The following is a 17,374-nucleotide window of genomic DNA, read 5'->3' on the forward strand; positions in this document are numbered from 1 at the left end:
ACAAACACAGTAAAAGAATCTCAAACAGACAAATTTCATGATCATTTCCAGGCTATCCTACTCTTTATTTAATGCAAATTACAGTACCAGGGAACTATTCCTCGGAGCACGCAGAGGGAATATTTACAGAGGCGCACATTTAGCATACCTTCACAGAACAAAAGGAAAAAACAAACAAACAAAAACAAACAAACAAACAAAAAAAGAAATCGAAATTTCAGTCACAAACAGAGGCATTCAAGTAGTAGTACTGTTATACAGGATGTTTTTGTAGTATTTTCTTAAGATTCTTCTTTTCTATTACCCCAGTTTAACCCAGTCAGCATGACACTAGTGTATATGTCAGTATAAGATATTATACTAGCTTATACACTTTTATTCTTTTTTTGGTAGCCATTGTGGTGCTTTAATTGAACTGGAGTAAGAGGGCAGGGGTGAAGTGGTCCAACCTTCTGGTGGAGGGTAGCAACACGTTCATGAATGCAAAATTACAGCAAGCGGGAGAGACAGGAGAAAGGCTACATGACTTGACCCCTTAGGTGCTACTGAATTTCACCCCCCTGAATACTCAAGAGCAGGAGGAGAAACAACGAAACATCCAAAGAGAAGAGAAGAAGAAGAGTTATTGCCTCTGAGGATGGCTCATCACAACATGATGGTTTGGCTTTGGTAACAGAACCAACACTGCGAGTAATACAGAAACTGCACTGTATCGAATATAATATATGAGGCCTTTTTTTTTTGTTTGATTTTTTTTTTTGTTTAAAACCCTGCTGCCGTCCACAGCACACCACCCACCCACTTCATACCCCAAATCTGTGCCAGGACTGCAGTACACGTGTATGTATGCGTGTGTGTGTGTGTGTGCCCCCCAAGATAAAACATCTATTAAAATAAACACCTGTCTACTATATCTTCAGTTAAAGAAAAAAATATCCTTACAATTAACAATGTCTGTATATTACATTTAGTGTGCAATGAAAAGAGCAGGAGGGAGAGGATGTGCATCGGGTGGAAGAGGGGGCGCGTGAGTGAGCACGCGGACAGCAGGACATTCAACAGCACCAAAAGGGAGAGTCACAATATCAGAGGGGGGCGGTGACAGTGGGGGTGGGGGGGTTGATGGCGTGGGCTGGGTGAGGGTGGAAACAAGGCGAAGGTGTATGAAAGCAAAGGCACTCCAAACTATAGTTACACTATACATGACTAGTTCTTGTTACAATAATACAGCTGTAATCTACTGTACTGTACAGGTAAGATTGAACATATGGCTGGATAAAGCTGATCATCGTCGTCGTCATCTACAATATCCATACACAACATCAGTTTTGCCCTGATTCTGTTTTTTTTTGTTTTTTGTTTCATTTTTTTGTTTGTTTTTGAATCTTTTTCATCCGTTCCCTCACCCTTTGTCATCTTTGTTTTTGCTCATAAACAGTACATGGGTCTGCATATATACATACCTTGAACACAACATGGAAGAAAAAAAAAATCAACATAACAACATAAAAAAAAAAACAACATACAAGTCATACAAGTCAGAATTTTGGTGAGGAGCATTTATACTGTATGTACAAATTCAGTTTTTCTTTCTTGTGTGTGTGTGATTTTTTTTGTTTTCTGAATTTTTTTTTTGTGTTGGTTTTATTTTTTTAATTTTTTTGTTTAAATGTAGTGAGTATTCTCCGTAAATAAGACGATTCGTCAGACTGTACCGAGTGGCTCTATGTGCTGCGGGGGTGGAGGGGGACAAAAAGAAAGGGGCGCTCCGGTCGGTGGTCGCAGCGCACGAGGCAGCCGGTGGTGCGCCGAAGACCGCGGGCCGAGAGTCGAGCGTGAAAACCAACCTCGAATTCTTCACAGAAACGGCGAGAGAAAGAGAGAGGGAGAGAGGGAAAAGGGTGGGGGACACGTTTGTCTAGACGCTGCACTGTCACAGAAACACTGTTACAGACAGAGCCAGTACAAAGACGGGGAATAGAGCGATGCCCTAAATCCATCTACAGCCTTAATACAGACGACACAGGGAAGTGGCTGCTGGAATCTAACCACACTCCAGCAAAGAAGAGAACAACAACAAAAACAGAAATAAAATAATAACAAAACACCACCTTATCTAAATCTATTGTCTTTAGGCAGCGGCAAATATTGCCACTGCTCTGCCAGATATGAGCTCACCATAAATGATTTCTGAACCATTGTAGTTAATATACATATATCTATATATACTTTTTATACATAAGGAAAAGTAATATATAAACTGTGTGTGTATGCATGTCTGTTTTGTATTGTATGTATATATTATACAAGCACACAGGACCAGATACATGTCACATCCATCACACGTGGCAATCCAAAAGACGTCTGCCCAGGAGTACAAAAAAAAAACAACAAAAAAGAAAATAATTAAAAACAAAGTTGAATAAAACAGATCGCCAACCATTTTTAAAAATAACCCCGGGCAAAGAAAAAAAACAAAAAAACAACACTGTCCAAACATGTCCTCCCAAAGAGGACTGTTTCTTCCCACATACACCAGGATCATCATGCATCCATGTGTGTGAGGATGTGTGTGTTTGAGGGTGTAGGTGTGTGTCTGTGTGTGTGTATACGCGTGCGTGAGCCTCATGCCTTGTCTGCGGAAGTGGATGTGAGAGGGCTTGGTGGCCCCCAGGTGATCCTACCATACTCAGGCCATGCACTACAGAAAGAACCAAAAGGGGGGCGGGGCTCGTTTTTGTTTTTTTCGAGGAGGAGGGGTTGGCCAGGGGACGGAGGGGTCAGAGGTCAAAGGATGCAGAAAAATGGAACAATGGAGAGGGAGGCCAGATAGAGAAAGGGCAAAAAAGGGGGAGAGCTCAGGACTTTTCTACAGATTGTCCTCTTAGCAGGCTAGCATTGTGTATACGTGTACAGTGTACTTTTTAAATCAACAGTACAGTCGATAACATCTTCGGCCCTGCGCTTCACTTCCCTGTCGAGAGGGCACGGAGAGGCATCTTTGACGGAGGATGGAGAAGAGTTCAAACAGCTTTATGTTGAGGCCGGGTTTGGGGATAAGAGAGGCAGACTGGGGATGCTAGGTTTGTGGTCAGTTAGCTGTCGAACCCGGCCTGCTTCAGCATCGCTCCGCTGCTGCCGGGGAAGAGGAGCAGGGCAGAGCTGAGCTGAGCAGAGCTCACCCCCTGGCCAGGGCAATGGAGAGGCTGAGGGCTGGGGCTGAGACAGGGGCGGGGCAGGTGCTCTGTGGGCTCAGGAGGTGGAGTTGGAAGCTGAGGCAGAGGCGGTGGTGGTGGTGGGACCTCGCTCTGTGCTGCTGCCATCTATGAACAGGAAGAGGAAGTGCTCAGTTGAACAGCTGGTTTAGAGATAAAGGTAGAAAAAGAGTTACAGAGACACAATGAGAGCGAAGGATACAAATCTGTGTATACAAACCACACTGAACAATATAAGCAGCAAATGTGAATCGATAATGCTACGCAGGTTAAACATAAGCATACATGAGAAGAAAGGAATTTTAAATTCTGGAAAAACACACAATTTAAAAACAATTAGAAACCCCATGGATTGATGGGAAAAAACACTAAACTTTTTTTAGCAGTTCTTTGAAGTGGAAACGCAATAATTAATGAATGTGAAGTAAGCTAAGCATGTCACATGACTGGGAGTGAGTTTGGGCCTATGGTGTCGGGCAAAAGCCGCTGCTGTAATAGAGCACAGTGCGAAGAATTTATAGCAAAAAACAAAGCAAGGGTGTCACAATTTAAAAAAAACAAAAACTCAATTATCTTGTTTTATTAATAATTAAAAGCCAAACTCACAGCTGAAAACACCTAAGATACTGCCAAACTGAGGTGGCATGTTAAGTAAAGTCAACCCTTCGACGAAAACAGCATGTGTTGTTGTTTGCAGCGTTTAGTGCTCGGAGACATGAGTGCAAAACAACTTCTGGCTTAAGTTAAATTGAACTTAAATTGAACTAAAGAGGCTGACCTTTAGGGGATGAAATTGCTTACTGCTAATTTGAAAAACAAAGCCACAACCAGTACTTCAAAGTAATAAATATAGAGCAGCTAACCACATAAAACAAGGGTCTGACGGAGGTAGCGTGGCTCTAACCTGTGGTGGCAGATGCATTGGTTGGGGTAGAGGCGGCAGCCTGGCTGCGGGCGTGGGCAGGGATGAGTATGGAGGCCAAAGAAGGATTACTAGATAGTTCTAAAAGAAGAAGAACACACAATGCATTACCACATTATGCTGTTACAAAGTTACCTGCAGACCAGCGATAACATAAAAGTGGCGTTTTAAGATGTGCTTAGATTTCCTTACGGATAAATGCTACTGTGAACACGAGATAACCGATATGTCCCAGAAAAAAAAAAATTATTTAAATGTACTTTATATTCTTCTAAAAAATCTGTTAGATTGGAGTATCTAAATAAAGTAAAGTGAATTATTCAAAACAGAAAAACTTTAAACCCTCAGGGCTTTGGATCCCCCTGAATTTGTTATTTTAATATTCGTGTTTAAACCGTATTTACAATGCAAATGGGACTTTGGGAGAGGTGTTATTTTTTTTAAATGAATGGTTTCTCTTCCGAGGAATGCTTTGTGAGTGCGCCTACCCTGGGTAGTGAAGTTGAAGAGCGAGGGCTTCTCTCGCCCGTTGGGCAGTTTGATGCTGGGGTCGCGCAGCTCGTCAAAGAATGAGTGTGCGCATGCCTCTAGGGGTGTTAGGCGGGCCGTGGGCGTGTACTCCAGCAGGCGGGAGCACAAGGCGATGGCCTCCGGAGGCGTACGTGGTCGGAACACCTGAACGTCAATTCGAATCAACAATGAGAACATCACGAGTTTCCAAAGAAAAGAGACATTTCAGTATTTTTAGCACAAACGCATATACAACACACACACACACACACACAGAGCATATGACTGGATGAAAAATGAATCTTTACTAATATCCTATGAAAGCTAATGCACTTTGACCAATGTATTTTTTATGGCGTGCTATGAATGAATCAGTGGAAGCATATGACTGCTGTAGCAGTGAGTAGCAAATGAAATGCAGCTGCAGAGAGCGACCACAGCGAGGCACGTCGGAGGTGAACAGGAGGGCCTGATAGCCCTGCTCCCTCCTGATTGGCTAATTGCTTTTTCAAATAGAAGAGCTGTGCTTAGCTAAGAAAGAGAGACTGTCCTTTAGATTTTAAAACCTGTTTAGTTCTCAAGATGAGTTAAAACAAGCAACGAGGCAACATCGTGATGTTGGGAGGTAGGGTGGCAGTTGATGAAGTAACTGACTGAAGCAGGATAGCACAGGTTTAACATCAGTCCACTCTAAAACATCAGGCAGATCTTATATTTGCTTTGAGCCTGTGCCAAAGCTCTGATGCTGCTGATAATAGGCCCAGACATTGTGCTACAGGTGGTCAAGAACAAAGAAAGTGGTTGTTTTCAGCTCGATGAACCAGTGCGTCATTATCAAACTCCTCCCTGAAGCAAGTCTTGCAACTCGGAAGTCGTGGTTAAATGCTTCAGTTGTTTTGAAGCATCGGGTAAGTCAACTTTCATTTCAGGGTTAACTGCTACTTTAAAACGGCATGTTCTGAATCACCAGTCAGATCCGGTAACAAGTGTTTAAAATGTAGAGTTCTACCAGCGATGGTGTTGCATCCTTCTCCCTTCTTGCTCTTATAAAGTCTGATATTTTTTTCTTTGTTCAAATAATTATTGGGACTGAAAAAACTTAAAAACCAATAAAATATAGAAACTGATGGGTGCACCTACAGTGACTTACAGTGGGGCAAAAAAGTATTTAGTCAGCCACCGATTGTGCAAGTTCCCCCACCTAAAATGATGACAGAGGTCAGTAATTTGCACCAGAGGTACACTTCAACTGTGAGAGAAAGAATGTGAAAAAAAAAAAATCCATGAATCCACATGGTAGGATTTGTAAAGAATTTATTCGTAAATTAGGGTGGAAAATAAGTATTTGGTCACCTCAAACAAGGAAAATCTCTGGCTCTCACAGACCTGTAACGTCTCCTGTAAGAAGCTTTTCTGTCCCCCACGCGTTACCTGTATGAATGGCACCTGTTTGAACTCATCATCTGTATAAAAGACACCTGTCCACAGCCTCAAACAGTCAGACTCCAAACTCCGCCATGGCCAAGACCAAAGAGCTTTCGAAGGACACCAGGAAAAGTATTGTAGACCTGCACCAGACTGGGAAGAGTGAATCTACAATAGGCAAGCAGCTTGGTGTGAAAAAATCAACTGTGGGAGCAATCATCAGAAAATGGAAGACATACAAGACCACTGATAATCTCCCTCGATCTGGGGCTCCACGCAAGATCTCATCCCGTGGGGTCAAAATGATCATGAGAACGGTGAGCAAAGATCCCAGAACCACACGGGGGGACCTGGTGAATGACCTGCAGAGAGCTGGGACCAAAGTAACAAAGGTCACCATCAGTAACACACTACAACGGCAGGGAATCAAATCCCGCAGTGCCAGACGTGTTCCGCTGCTGAAGCCAGTGCATGTCCAGGCCCGTCTGAAGTTTGCCAGAGAGCACATGGATGATACAGCAGAGGATTGGGAGAATGTCATGTGGTCAGATGAAACCAAAGTAGAACTTTTTGGTATAAACTAAACTCGTCGTGTTTGGAGGAAGAAGAATACTGAGTTGCATCCCAAGAACACCATACCTACTGTGAAGCATGGGGGTGGAAACATCATGCTATGGGGCTGTTTTTCTGCCAAGGGGACAGGACGACTGATCCGTGTTAAGGACAGAATGAATGGGGCCATGTATCGTGAGATTTTGAGCCAAAACCTCCTTCCATCAGTGAGAACTTTGAAGATGAAACGAGGCTGGGTCTTCCAACATGACAATGATCCAAAACACACCGCCCGGGCAACAAAGGAGTGGCTCCGTAGGAAGCATTTGAAAGTCCTGGAGTGGCCTAGCCAGTCTCCAGACCTCAACCCCATAGAAAATCTGTGGCGGGAGTTGAAAGTCCGTGTTGCTCGGCGACAGCCCCAAAACATCACTGCTCTCGAGAAGATCTGCATGGAGGAATGGGCCAAAATACCAGCTACTGTGTGTGCAAACCTGGTAAAGACCTATAGTAAACGTTTGACCTCTGTTATTGCCAACAAAGGTTATGTTACAAAGTATTGAGTTGTATTTTTGTTATTGACCAAATACTAATTTTCCAGCCTGATTTACGAATAAATTCTTTACAAATCCTACCATGTGGATTCATGGATTTTTTTTTCACATTCTGTCTCTCACAGTTGAAGTGTACCTCTGGTGCAAATTACTGACCTCTGTCATCATTTTAGGTGGGGGAACTTGCACAATCGGTGGCTGACTAAATACTTTTTTGCCCCACTGTATAAATTTAATATAAAATTCAGGACTGATAAAAAAACCCTTACTCTCAGTTAAGGATGCCAGTTGTCTGGCTGATGTGATTTGGTCAAGACTCTCACTAAACATTTAAACAAAAGCATCTTTGGCAGCATCAACACCAAGAAATCACACAACTGCATGGCACGTTCGGGAACACTGAGAAGGATTTCAAGGCCTTCATCCATTCCCCCCCCCCCCCCCGAGTTTGAAACAGTTGATGCAAAAAAGTACACGGCGCCTCAGATTCGTTGCCTGGTGCTCAATATTTGATTTGCACATCCGCACATTGCTGCTAGCTACCAGTCAGCACATCTGCTCTGAGCACGAGTGCTGCTGATTCCATAATCTCGATCTGAGGGAGATAAGTGTGAGCTGAGTTCAGTAAATTTTCAGTAAATGCAAATTCTTTGCATCTTTTATTTTTTAGAACTCTGTGCATTTATGGCATTAACTATTTCACATGCAGGTCTGTTAGATGAAGATGATGATGTTGGATGGTTGCGAAGCATGCAGGCAAAACAGGAATGGCAGAATGCTTTTGCGGTGGATCTTAAAGAAGTAAAAGGGCTCCTGTACCTGTTGACTCACCTTAGTCCATGGATGTGCCTTGATCTGGGGGAATTTGAATTCAGTGTAGTTGGGGTTCATCTCACGGATCTGCTCTCGGGTCGGGGTGCCGAGAACCTGAAACACACGGGTGGAACCATTAGCCCGAGTAATATTACATCCAACTTGAAGCTGTATTTGTTTGGGAATATTGGAATACTCTCGGTTAGTACGGTCATTACCTTGATGATTTCCACCAACTGGTCCACTCCGCTGTCACCAGGGAAGATCGGCTGTCCCAGGAGCAGCTCTGCCAGTACACAGCCGGCTGACCACACATCTAAAGGACAAGGCAGGAGTCCGATTGTAAAAGCAGAAGAGGAGCAATGACGACTTGCTGTAAAGCTTATAAACTCCTTTGAGTGCTGAACCAGAGTAGAAAAGCACTATATAAGAACCAGTCCATTTATCATAAGTAACACACGATCTCATAATTTCCTGATGAATGTGCATGTGTCAGGCAGCGAGAGTTGTTGCTCGAGTTAGCCTACCTATGCTGGAAGTGTAGTCAGTGGCACCAAAGATCAGCTCAGGGGCTCGATAGTAGCGAGAGCAGATGTAGGACACGTTAGGCTCTCCACGGACCAGCTGCTTAGCGCTGCACACAAAATCATAGCAAATAATCATCATCACCACCATCTGCATACTTCAAAAAAAAGGGAAAAAATGAACCTGAAGAAACACCCAGTACTGAGGATTTACACGTGTGATAAAACCTCAGTGGACTTCATATCCAATTAAACACACAGCTAAAAGGAAGATTTCTACATTTCTGCTACAAATATAATCAGCATTTATGCTAACGAATGAAAAGTAAATAAATCATCTGTTTTCGACAACGCACGCTGATCTCAGTTTGACTTTTGCACACTTTCTAGAGCCTGTATAATGCGCCTGAAAACAGCTCCCACATTATTATGTTGCTGGATTTAGGCGTTGCATTCTCCATGGCATTGTTTTGATACGTTTAAGCAACATTTATTACGACATTTTCACTCCAGAGGTGGTTCACGTTTTTCCACTAACAAACTGAACAAATTGGACAGTTGGTTGAAAGTCTTCTACAGCACATCCCAAAGCTTCTCAGTGGAGATACAGTCTGGACTCTGTGTGAAAATGATGTCTCGTGCTCTCTCAACTACTCTTTTCACAATTTAAACCCAGTGAATCCTGACATTGTCATCTTGGAATGTGCCCGTTCCATTGAACAAGGAAAAAACCTGATTATTCGGCACGTTCAGGTAGCCGCTGTCCTCATGTTTGGGCAGATAATGTTGCTGAACCTAGACCTGAGACACTGAAGCAACCCCAGATCATAACACTGCTTCCACAGGCTTGTAGGGCAGGTACAGGTATGATGACAATGATGGTGGCTGCATCACTTTTATCTACCTCTCTTCAGGGTACAGTGTGCTCATCTCCCAGGAACAGAGTAAACCTAGACTCATGGCACCACATGACTTTAACTATGGCCTCACCTATTTTCTCAGTTCAACCAGGCAGCCACACAGTGTGCATCAGCTTAAGGGTGAAACTCTTCAAAAGGAAGAGAGTAACATTTGGGGAAACAGACTGACTAGGTATGTTTAGAGCTGGAGACTGATTTCATTCTCATGCTCATAAATATAAAGTCATATGAGAAGAGATGTAAACAGGGGTCAGTCTCGTTTGCTTAATTCCAACATGATCTGGTGTAAGAATGATGTACAGCAGTGTTACAGGGCCTTTTTCTTGGTTGTGCATAGTTACAGTGTGTGATTTGCTGTCTTCAGGACACTGCTAAATACTGAGGATGAGCAGCAATGTTACTTAGAAGCCTTCTGAAACCTTCACACAGATCCAGAAGACCCATTCCTTTATTTCCACTGTCCATGCTAAGCCAAGCTAACTGGTTGCTGGCGCTCACTTTTTATGTTATCGGACATCACAGCGGTACCAATGTGAACATCTTTTGTAAATGCCAAGAAAAGAAAAAACTCAGATCAGTGTAAAACATGACTGTCCCTCACCTGCCAAAGTCACAGAGCTTGAGAACAGCCGTCTCTGGATCCAGCAGCAGATTCTGGGGTTTGATGTCCCGATGGCAGATACCAAACGAGTGAATGTAGGCCAGGCTCCTGAAGAGCTGGTACATATACAACTACACAGGAAAACACACACACAAATACACACACAGAGGTTAGAGAAACAGCAAACTTCCATTACAGCACTAAAATATAGAAACTCTGGGCTGTATTTCAGCTCCAGAGAATGAGTTTTACAGCAAATGTTTAGACTCCAGTTTCACACACTGTTTCTTTTAACTCCTAAACATTGTCACTCAGCTTTTGTAGAGATAAAATTAAGTATATGAAGTGTTTTTATAGACACACACGTTTTAAAATGAAAGCAAATTTTTAAATCCAAACTCATTTCTTGTTTCAAATTTGCCGCCTCAGGTCAATCTATTCTTACAAATAAGATCAAAAAATGTTTTACTTGTTAACACAGTGAACTAGTTGTTTAATCCTAATTAATATTACAATGGTGGATTTACTTTAAAAGAGAACTGAGCAGAGAATTTGCTCAGTGGAACAGCAGGTGTAGTAAACAGTAGGTGTGCTTTATTTTTAATTGCTTCATTGATACAGAAAAGTCCTTCAGATGGAGGTTTTTTTGTGCCTCTGCTAATTATTCCCAATTTGTTTCGCACATCTGTCATCTAAGTAAGTCCTAAAAAGTAGCATCTCATGTGTGCACACACGATGCAAACCAACAAAGCAGTAAAGTTTCACATTGTGTAAAAGAAATCTGAAGACAGAGATTGTTTCTGAGATTTTTTATGATTTTTAGCTAAATCTAAGATCTGTACAAAACACAACGTTAAAAAGTTAGTAAAAGTCGTCTACGGGCAAAAATAGATGGGATATGCAAGGACAAAAATTTTCATTTGTTGAGCTGTTTATATTTAGTGTTTAGCAGTGAAGCTCTCAAAATATGATAAATTAGCTTTTATCAAAAACAAGCTGATAACACAGCTCAGTGAAATCTGGATCTTATGATGCTGGATGAAAACTGAGCCCCATAATCAACTAGAAGAGTTAAGCCACATTTTATACCAACACAGCTGTTTAATAAAAAAATGTTTTGATTTGATAATATTCTTTCTGTAGAAAAAAGAAAAATACGTACTTTAAGAAATGTGAAGATAAAGGACACATAGTGGGGTAGTGTGGTTAAAGTGGACCTACAAGCAGCTTGTCTCATATTAAAAGTATAACAATTCTCCAAGCCCAAATTTATCACGACTGATTCACACACAAAAAGCCCACACCCCATTTTACTGATATATCTACAGTCTTTATACTTGCAGCTTTCACCAGACTAACTCAGATTTAACTAAGTTGCTGTAACTACCGGTAAGAATTACCAGAGATATTCGATTAACTATTATGTATTTCAGAATTGTTACATGGTCATCTCATAGTACATCCGCCCATGCTCCGTTTTAACCTTCTGTTTACAAAGAGATACCAATCAGAAGTAAGCAGGATTAAAGGAAGGCTTGCTAAAGCGAACTGTTTCAGTCAGTGGATAAACCAAGGAGCTCCACCAATGAGGATTGTTTTGAAAGTTACTATAGTAGACTCCAAGAATAAAAAATATGAGATTGGAAACATGTCCGTCAAGTTCACTTTAAACTGTGTTTTTCAGCCTTGTTAAACAGACAGAGCTTTTACCTTCACATAAACCATAGGCAGAGTCTGTTTGGCTCGGCTGTAGTGTCTGGCCACTCTGTAGACGGTCTCAGGCACGTAATCCAGAACCAAATTCAGATACACTTCATCTTTCTGTCGGTGAGAAGCAACAATAGAAAAGAAAAAAACATGGTTACACTGACAGAAATCATGTAAACTGTATAGAAAAGACACTTGTAATCTAAACATGTTAAGAAAAACAACACAATCTTGGAAAATGCATGAATTTAACTCAAAACTTGTGATCTAAATATGTATCCCCATCCTATTACCCTGTCTCTCTCCTCTTAGCTGTGATGCATCTTTTCCTAAGAAAGAAGCCGTATTCATGCTGATGTAATTGATGCTTTCTTGCAGCCTAACTGGGAATCCATTGTATCTCTCCCTGTGGGCAGGAAGCACACAACCGTGCGTCATAACGGCCGTTGCCCCGACAGTGGCCGCAGACAGTGATATCATTTCCTTGTTTCCTGGTTGGACGAGACCAGTGCTGGAAGGCGGGGTTGTGTACATTGAACTCTGGAGTGCACTGACCATGAAAGGATGCTGTATCTGGGGGGTTCTCCACCCAATTATTCTTAGACTTCCCATTTCCTTTAAATATGGCCAGAATGAGCCCAAAGTAAGCCATTAGAGTGTCTTGAGGAACTCAAGCTTGGGAGGCTGTAAATCGTATAAGGCTAAAATGCAAGAGTTAAGAAATACTTTAAAAATTCAGGAGGAAGGTTACTCACAAACGCATACGTGACGCATTGACAACTAGCCTGCTCAGGCTCTGATTGCATGCTAGGAGGAACAGCAGAGGCCTCTGCATAAAACACTATGCCCATGTTGAGGGTGATGTGAATAAATCAGCACTGAGTGATCAGTGGTGTTTTTTGGAAAATGTCCATCATCAGAAGAAGTGTCTTCTTCTAAGCATTTAATGCTAACAATAAAACCAGTAACAGAATACCAGTAGTAGTAACAATGTAACAAACTGAGCACTTTTCTAGAAGACAAACCTGGAATTTATATATTTTTCATGCATTCTCTACAAAATATTAGCACAACCACAGTCCTGCTGTCTCTCTTAATACTTTGACTTCCCTCCCATCTGCATAAATCATTCAACAGCCACTTAATCACAAATTGTGGTCTTATGAAAAATGCCCAAACCACTGGACAGAGCAAATTTGATCTAATATTGCTCAAACTAGAGCAAGCTGAGCTTTAGTGGAGGGGACTTTTCTCACCAGGGTATTGGTACACATTTGATGCTCTAGTAAGTATTCATAGCACCAAAATGGTGAGGCGGGACTAACCCAAAATAAACTACACAGGCCATGTTGTAGTGAAGAAACATGGCAGCCATGCAACACTGCGGGCCACTGATGTGTTTTAAATACAGCTGAGGTATATGAAGCAGAGCGAGAAGCTAAACCTGGCCATCGCTTTATTGATGGTGTTGCTTTTCTTTCAAGGGATTTGCTGATGCAGTATTTAATCTTTGCAACACAACTGACTCGCCTTCAAAATGTAAGTTGTGTGCGTTCACCGTTTATCACTGGCAGAAGGCTCCTTCACTCGTTTCAAACATAAATGTAAGATAAAGTGTAAATGGACTTCACATGGGTGTGTCTTCTGTGTAGGCGCATGTAATACTGTGATAAACTGCATTTTTGATAACAGCGGCCCATCGCCCACACTGTAACTGCATCTGCAAAGCTATATACCTCATGTGTTCCCTCATCATGACATCTTTGAGAGGATCAGTGGGCGGTGAGCGCATACTGCTACATGTAATCATGTAGCACTGACTGGTATTGAACAGTATCTGCACAGACACCCATGAGACATCCCTCTTTGAGTAAAAAAAATAAATAAATAAATCTGAGCTTTTAAATTACACTTTAATTAAATTATTCCTTGCTTTCTTCTCTCCCTCCTATCTAGTCTGGGACTGAGTGTCTGGATTCCTTTTGCCTCCTTTTCCCCATCTGTTAGCAACGCTGCCCAACATGCAGCTTAGGCGCTGGCTCCCTGCAGGTCTGCAAAGCAAAATGAGTGAGCTGGGCCTGTGAAGAGCCTCCAGACAGACTGTGCGGTACACTTCTGTCAGCTCAGTGTCCTGCTTTGTCCTGACAGCTCTCTCCTGTTCACACTCAGATGACTGGACACATACACAGACAGCGAGCGAAGTACAGGGCCTTGACTCCTGGAAGACAGATGGACAGGCACGCACAGGGTTTCCGATACTGGTGAGTATAGCTTCATTTACAAACTGATCCATCACTGGCATCGCGTTCACTCCTTAGCACGCGATCTCTGCGTGCCTTTCTCTTCTACCAATCATAGCACACAGCCATCCCTCGTTCACCAGCAAAACTCCCATTGATAAGAATTGTGACGTCTGGAGAGCCCATTACACCTCCTTCTGGTGCCACTAAAGCTATATTTAGCCTAGCAACAGCGATGACTCACTTCCTGCCTCACTACAAAGCCACTTCCTTGGCTTGTTCCCGGAGGTTAGCCAGGCAGGATCCGATTGGCTCCTTGTTCACTCCCAGCTAAGCAACCCAGCCTCTAATTTGGTGAGAAAACCTGGCTACGCTATCTGTCAGTAAGCTTAGCAGTCTTCAGTATGTAACGCACAGTTTGCATGTCAGTCTTCACAAGCAAAGCTTTTATTAGCATGTGTGTTTGCGCTTCTGTGTTGACATTATGAAGCATATTTAAATGCATATTATGGGAGGAAATTACACAACTGTGAGCGCAAATGAGTCTGTGAAATCAAGGAAGGCAGACAGCGGCACAGACGGAGCTCGAGCAAGATGTGAGGGACGTTAACTGAGTCCTTATTTTGGCCCACGCTAATGAAGGCTGCAACATGGCACTACGAATCTAAGAATAAGTCTTTAACATGTGCAGGAGCAATGCCAGATATGTCAGCCACAGCCATAAACTCTCACCTGTCTCTCACTGGCTCCTGGGAAATCCAGTGGCAGCTCTACCAGATTCATTATCTAGATGCAAGGCTATTCAACCACAGTGTCTCTATTAAAATCTGGAATCACTGATTTAATAGCTCAAAAAAAAGCCAGAAAGAAACAGAAAGCTACACTGGTATGTTATCCACAGCCGGATCAACCAGTCAGGAGGACCGGAGGCAGAAGAGGTGCCCCTGGGCCTATTCGTTTTGTATGTTTACACAACCATCCTTCAGCTGAACTCATAAATAGCCACACAGGCTCATTGTCAACCCATCAGTTCATAAGTTCACTGCACTTCATTTAAAAATATGCACCATCCAAGTGCAACATAATCTAACATAATAAATAACTGAAAACTTGATGTAGATTTATTTCTCATACAGAAAATACACATTTTTTTATTTTGTCTTTTAAAAATCAGTTGTTAAAAGTCCTTTAAAGGCACCAGCAACAAATACCACAAAAAACCAGAGCAGTTCCCTTTTCCTTTCCAGCTAATTCACCAAGCACGCAAGGTTGTTGAGTCATTCACGTCACTTAAATCTGTTTGTGACGTGCACGTCTTTCTGCTTATCAGACAGCATCTGAAAGCGTCTGCTTCATATCTGAAGTAACTCGTTGCAGTATTAATGGAGAGGCACGCACTAGACTGTGGTTTCTCTTGTCGCCAGTTTCTGAGCCCACAAAAAAAAAGAAAAAGGAAAGACTGATGTGAGGAATGCCCTCAACAAGAATCACAATAACAAGAAGAAGAAGAAGAATGTATGCCTCCAACAACTAGTCAGGGTTACATTCTTAATCACCCAGACTGATTATAAATGTGGAGAAGAAATAGTGGACACCAAAGATTAGGGCCTCCAATTCAGTATCATTCAGTATAACAGATTAACAAAACTCAGTGGGAGCAATAAATATGATTTGGGTTTTTGACAAAACAATAACAGGGGGTGAAATTTAGTTTTAAGCTTTGTGTGTGCTGGAGTCGTTCCTCTGAGTTTATTATATATCTGCAACATCACAGAGCAGCAGGATTCATCCATCAGCGTCACTTATGCACGTGGCACAACAATAGCTTTATTAATTACGTACAATATATTTTCCCCAACATGGAAACGTTTTTCCGACAGGAATCAAAATCTAATAGGATGTGACACAGCGTACTTTGATTTGCTCACTTTGTAAGCTGCAGTATAAAAAAAGATGTATTAACTAAAGTCTAAAGAGAGTTCCATGTTAACAAAACTCATCATCGTTACACATCCCTCCTGAATCCTGTCTGAATCACATAATGATGTCAGTTTTAAGACACTGTTGAAGTCAGGAAAGTTACAATGCCCACGTTAGAAAAGTGCATCTGTTGCACATCGTTAAATTAACTGGACATGATCAAAGTGATTTCCAACACTAATGTATGACATTAACCAAAGTCACAGCTCTATCATTAAGTTACCATTTCTTTACACCATTGTAATGTACAAGTCTATTCTTATGTTTAATTGGGGGCGTAATTGGGGGCTCGTCCGGGATTTGAACCCAGGACCTCTCGCACCCCAAGCGAGAATCATACGCCTAGACCAAATTGTATGCATTTCATAGTCCTCAATAAACTCCTACACTTTTTAGAGTTACACCTTTTCAACTGCTTATTAATGCAAATATCTAATCAGTCAATGATATGGCACCAACTTAAACTGAGTATCAGAATGGGGAGAACACTGATTAAAGTGTCTTTCAATGTGGCGTTGTTGTTGGTGCCAGACAGGCTGAGTTTTTCAGAAACTGCTGATCTCCTGGGATATTCCCGCACAGCCATCTCTAGGGTTTATAGAAAATGGTCTGAAGAAAAAAAAAAAAAAAAGAGAATATTCTGTGAGCGGCAGTTCTCTGGGCGAAAATATCCTGATCCTCGCCAGAGGAGAATGGCCAGATTTCTTCGAGTTCATAGGAAGGCAACAGTAACTCAAATAACAAAAGCAGAAGAGCATCTCTGAATGCACAACACATTAAATCTGGAAGGAAATGGGCTACAGCAGCAAAAGAGCACGCTGGGAGCTGCTCGTGTCAGCTGAGAACAGAAAACTAAAGCTACAGCTGACAAAGGCTCAACAAAACTGGACAACAGAAGATTGGGGGGAAAAATACCGGATGGTCTAAGATTCCTCACTTTCTGTTGAGAGGTCTCAGTGGATTCTTCTGTGGATCCATCCTGCTTGCTATCAGTGGTTTTGGCTTGATGATGGTGTAAAGATGAGGGGGGTGTTTTCTTGGCACACTTTGGGTCCCTTAGTACCAGCTGAGCATTGTTAAAACACCACAGCATGTCAACATGGACCAAAGTCAATGAGGAATGTTTCAAGTGGCTTATTTATTCTAAGACACAGAGAATTAGGGTAGTTCTGAAGACCAAAGGTGGTCCTAGTGCTAGATGTGCCAGTGGAAGTTGCAAGTGAGAGTGCAAGTTAATTTTAATGCAGATTCGTCACCTATGAACAATTAATTAGCTGGTTTTTGAACTCTGCCTCTCATATTTCTAATCACCGTTCAGTCAGTAACCTGAAAATGAACTGAACTTTGTCTTCAAGTCTGTTACAACAGAAAAAAAAAACTGTAGTGTCAATCTGCTGCCAAGAATGTTATC

At 42.0% G+C, this 17,374-nt stretch overlaps 1 protein-coding gene across 5 annotated transcripts in view; it reads right to left on the reverse strand.

Annotated features, from left to right (window-relative positions):
* Positions 1-44: 44 nt before the first annotated feature.
* Positions 45-17,374, reverse strand: part of gsk3ba (glycogen synthase kinase 3 beta, genome duplicate a) — a 36,046-nt gene continuing 18,716 nt past the window's right edge. Inside the window, exons 4-11 of one of the 5 annotated variants that reach the window (XM_085385655.1) lie at positions 11,747-11,857; positions 10,037-10,167; positions 8,519-8,625; positions 8,210-8,307; positions 7,998-8,105; positions 4,626-4,812; positions 4,120-4,218; positions 45-3,358 (exon numbers count right to left, since the gene is read on the reverse strand). In XM_085385655.1, coding sequence (XP_085241781.1) covers positions 3,324-3,358; positions 4,120-4,218; positions 4,626-4,812; positions 7,998-8,105; positions 8,210-8,307; positions 8,519-8,625; positions 10,037-10,167; positions 11,747-11,857 — 876 coding nt within the window. In that variant the 3' untranslated portion in view covers positions 45-3,323. The remainder of the gene's footprint in view (positions 3,359-4,119; positions 4,219-4,625; positions 4,813-7,997; positions 8,106-8,209; positions 8,308-8,518; positions 8,626-10,036; positions 10,168-11,746; positions 11,858-17,374) is intronic. The other 4 variants (XM_085385653.1, XM_085385654.1, XM_085385656.1 and 1 more) reach the window with 4 other exon arrangements.

Source organism: Rhamphochromis longiceps, linkage group LG16 (assembly GCF_057381845.1).
Source record: "Rhamphochromis longiceps isolate RC_006_pf linkage group LG16, R_longiceps_female_GT1.1, whole genome shotgun sequence".
NCBI classification, from domain to species: Eukaryota; Metazoa; Chordata; class Actinopteri; order Cichliformes; family Cichlidae; genus Rhamphochromis; species Rhamphochromis longiceps.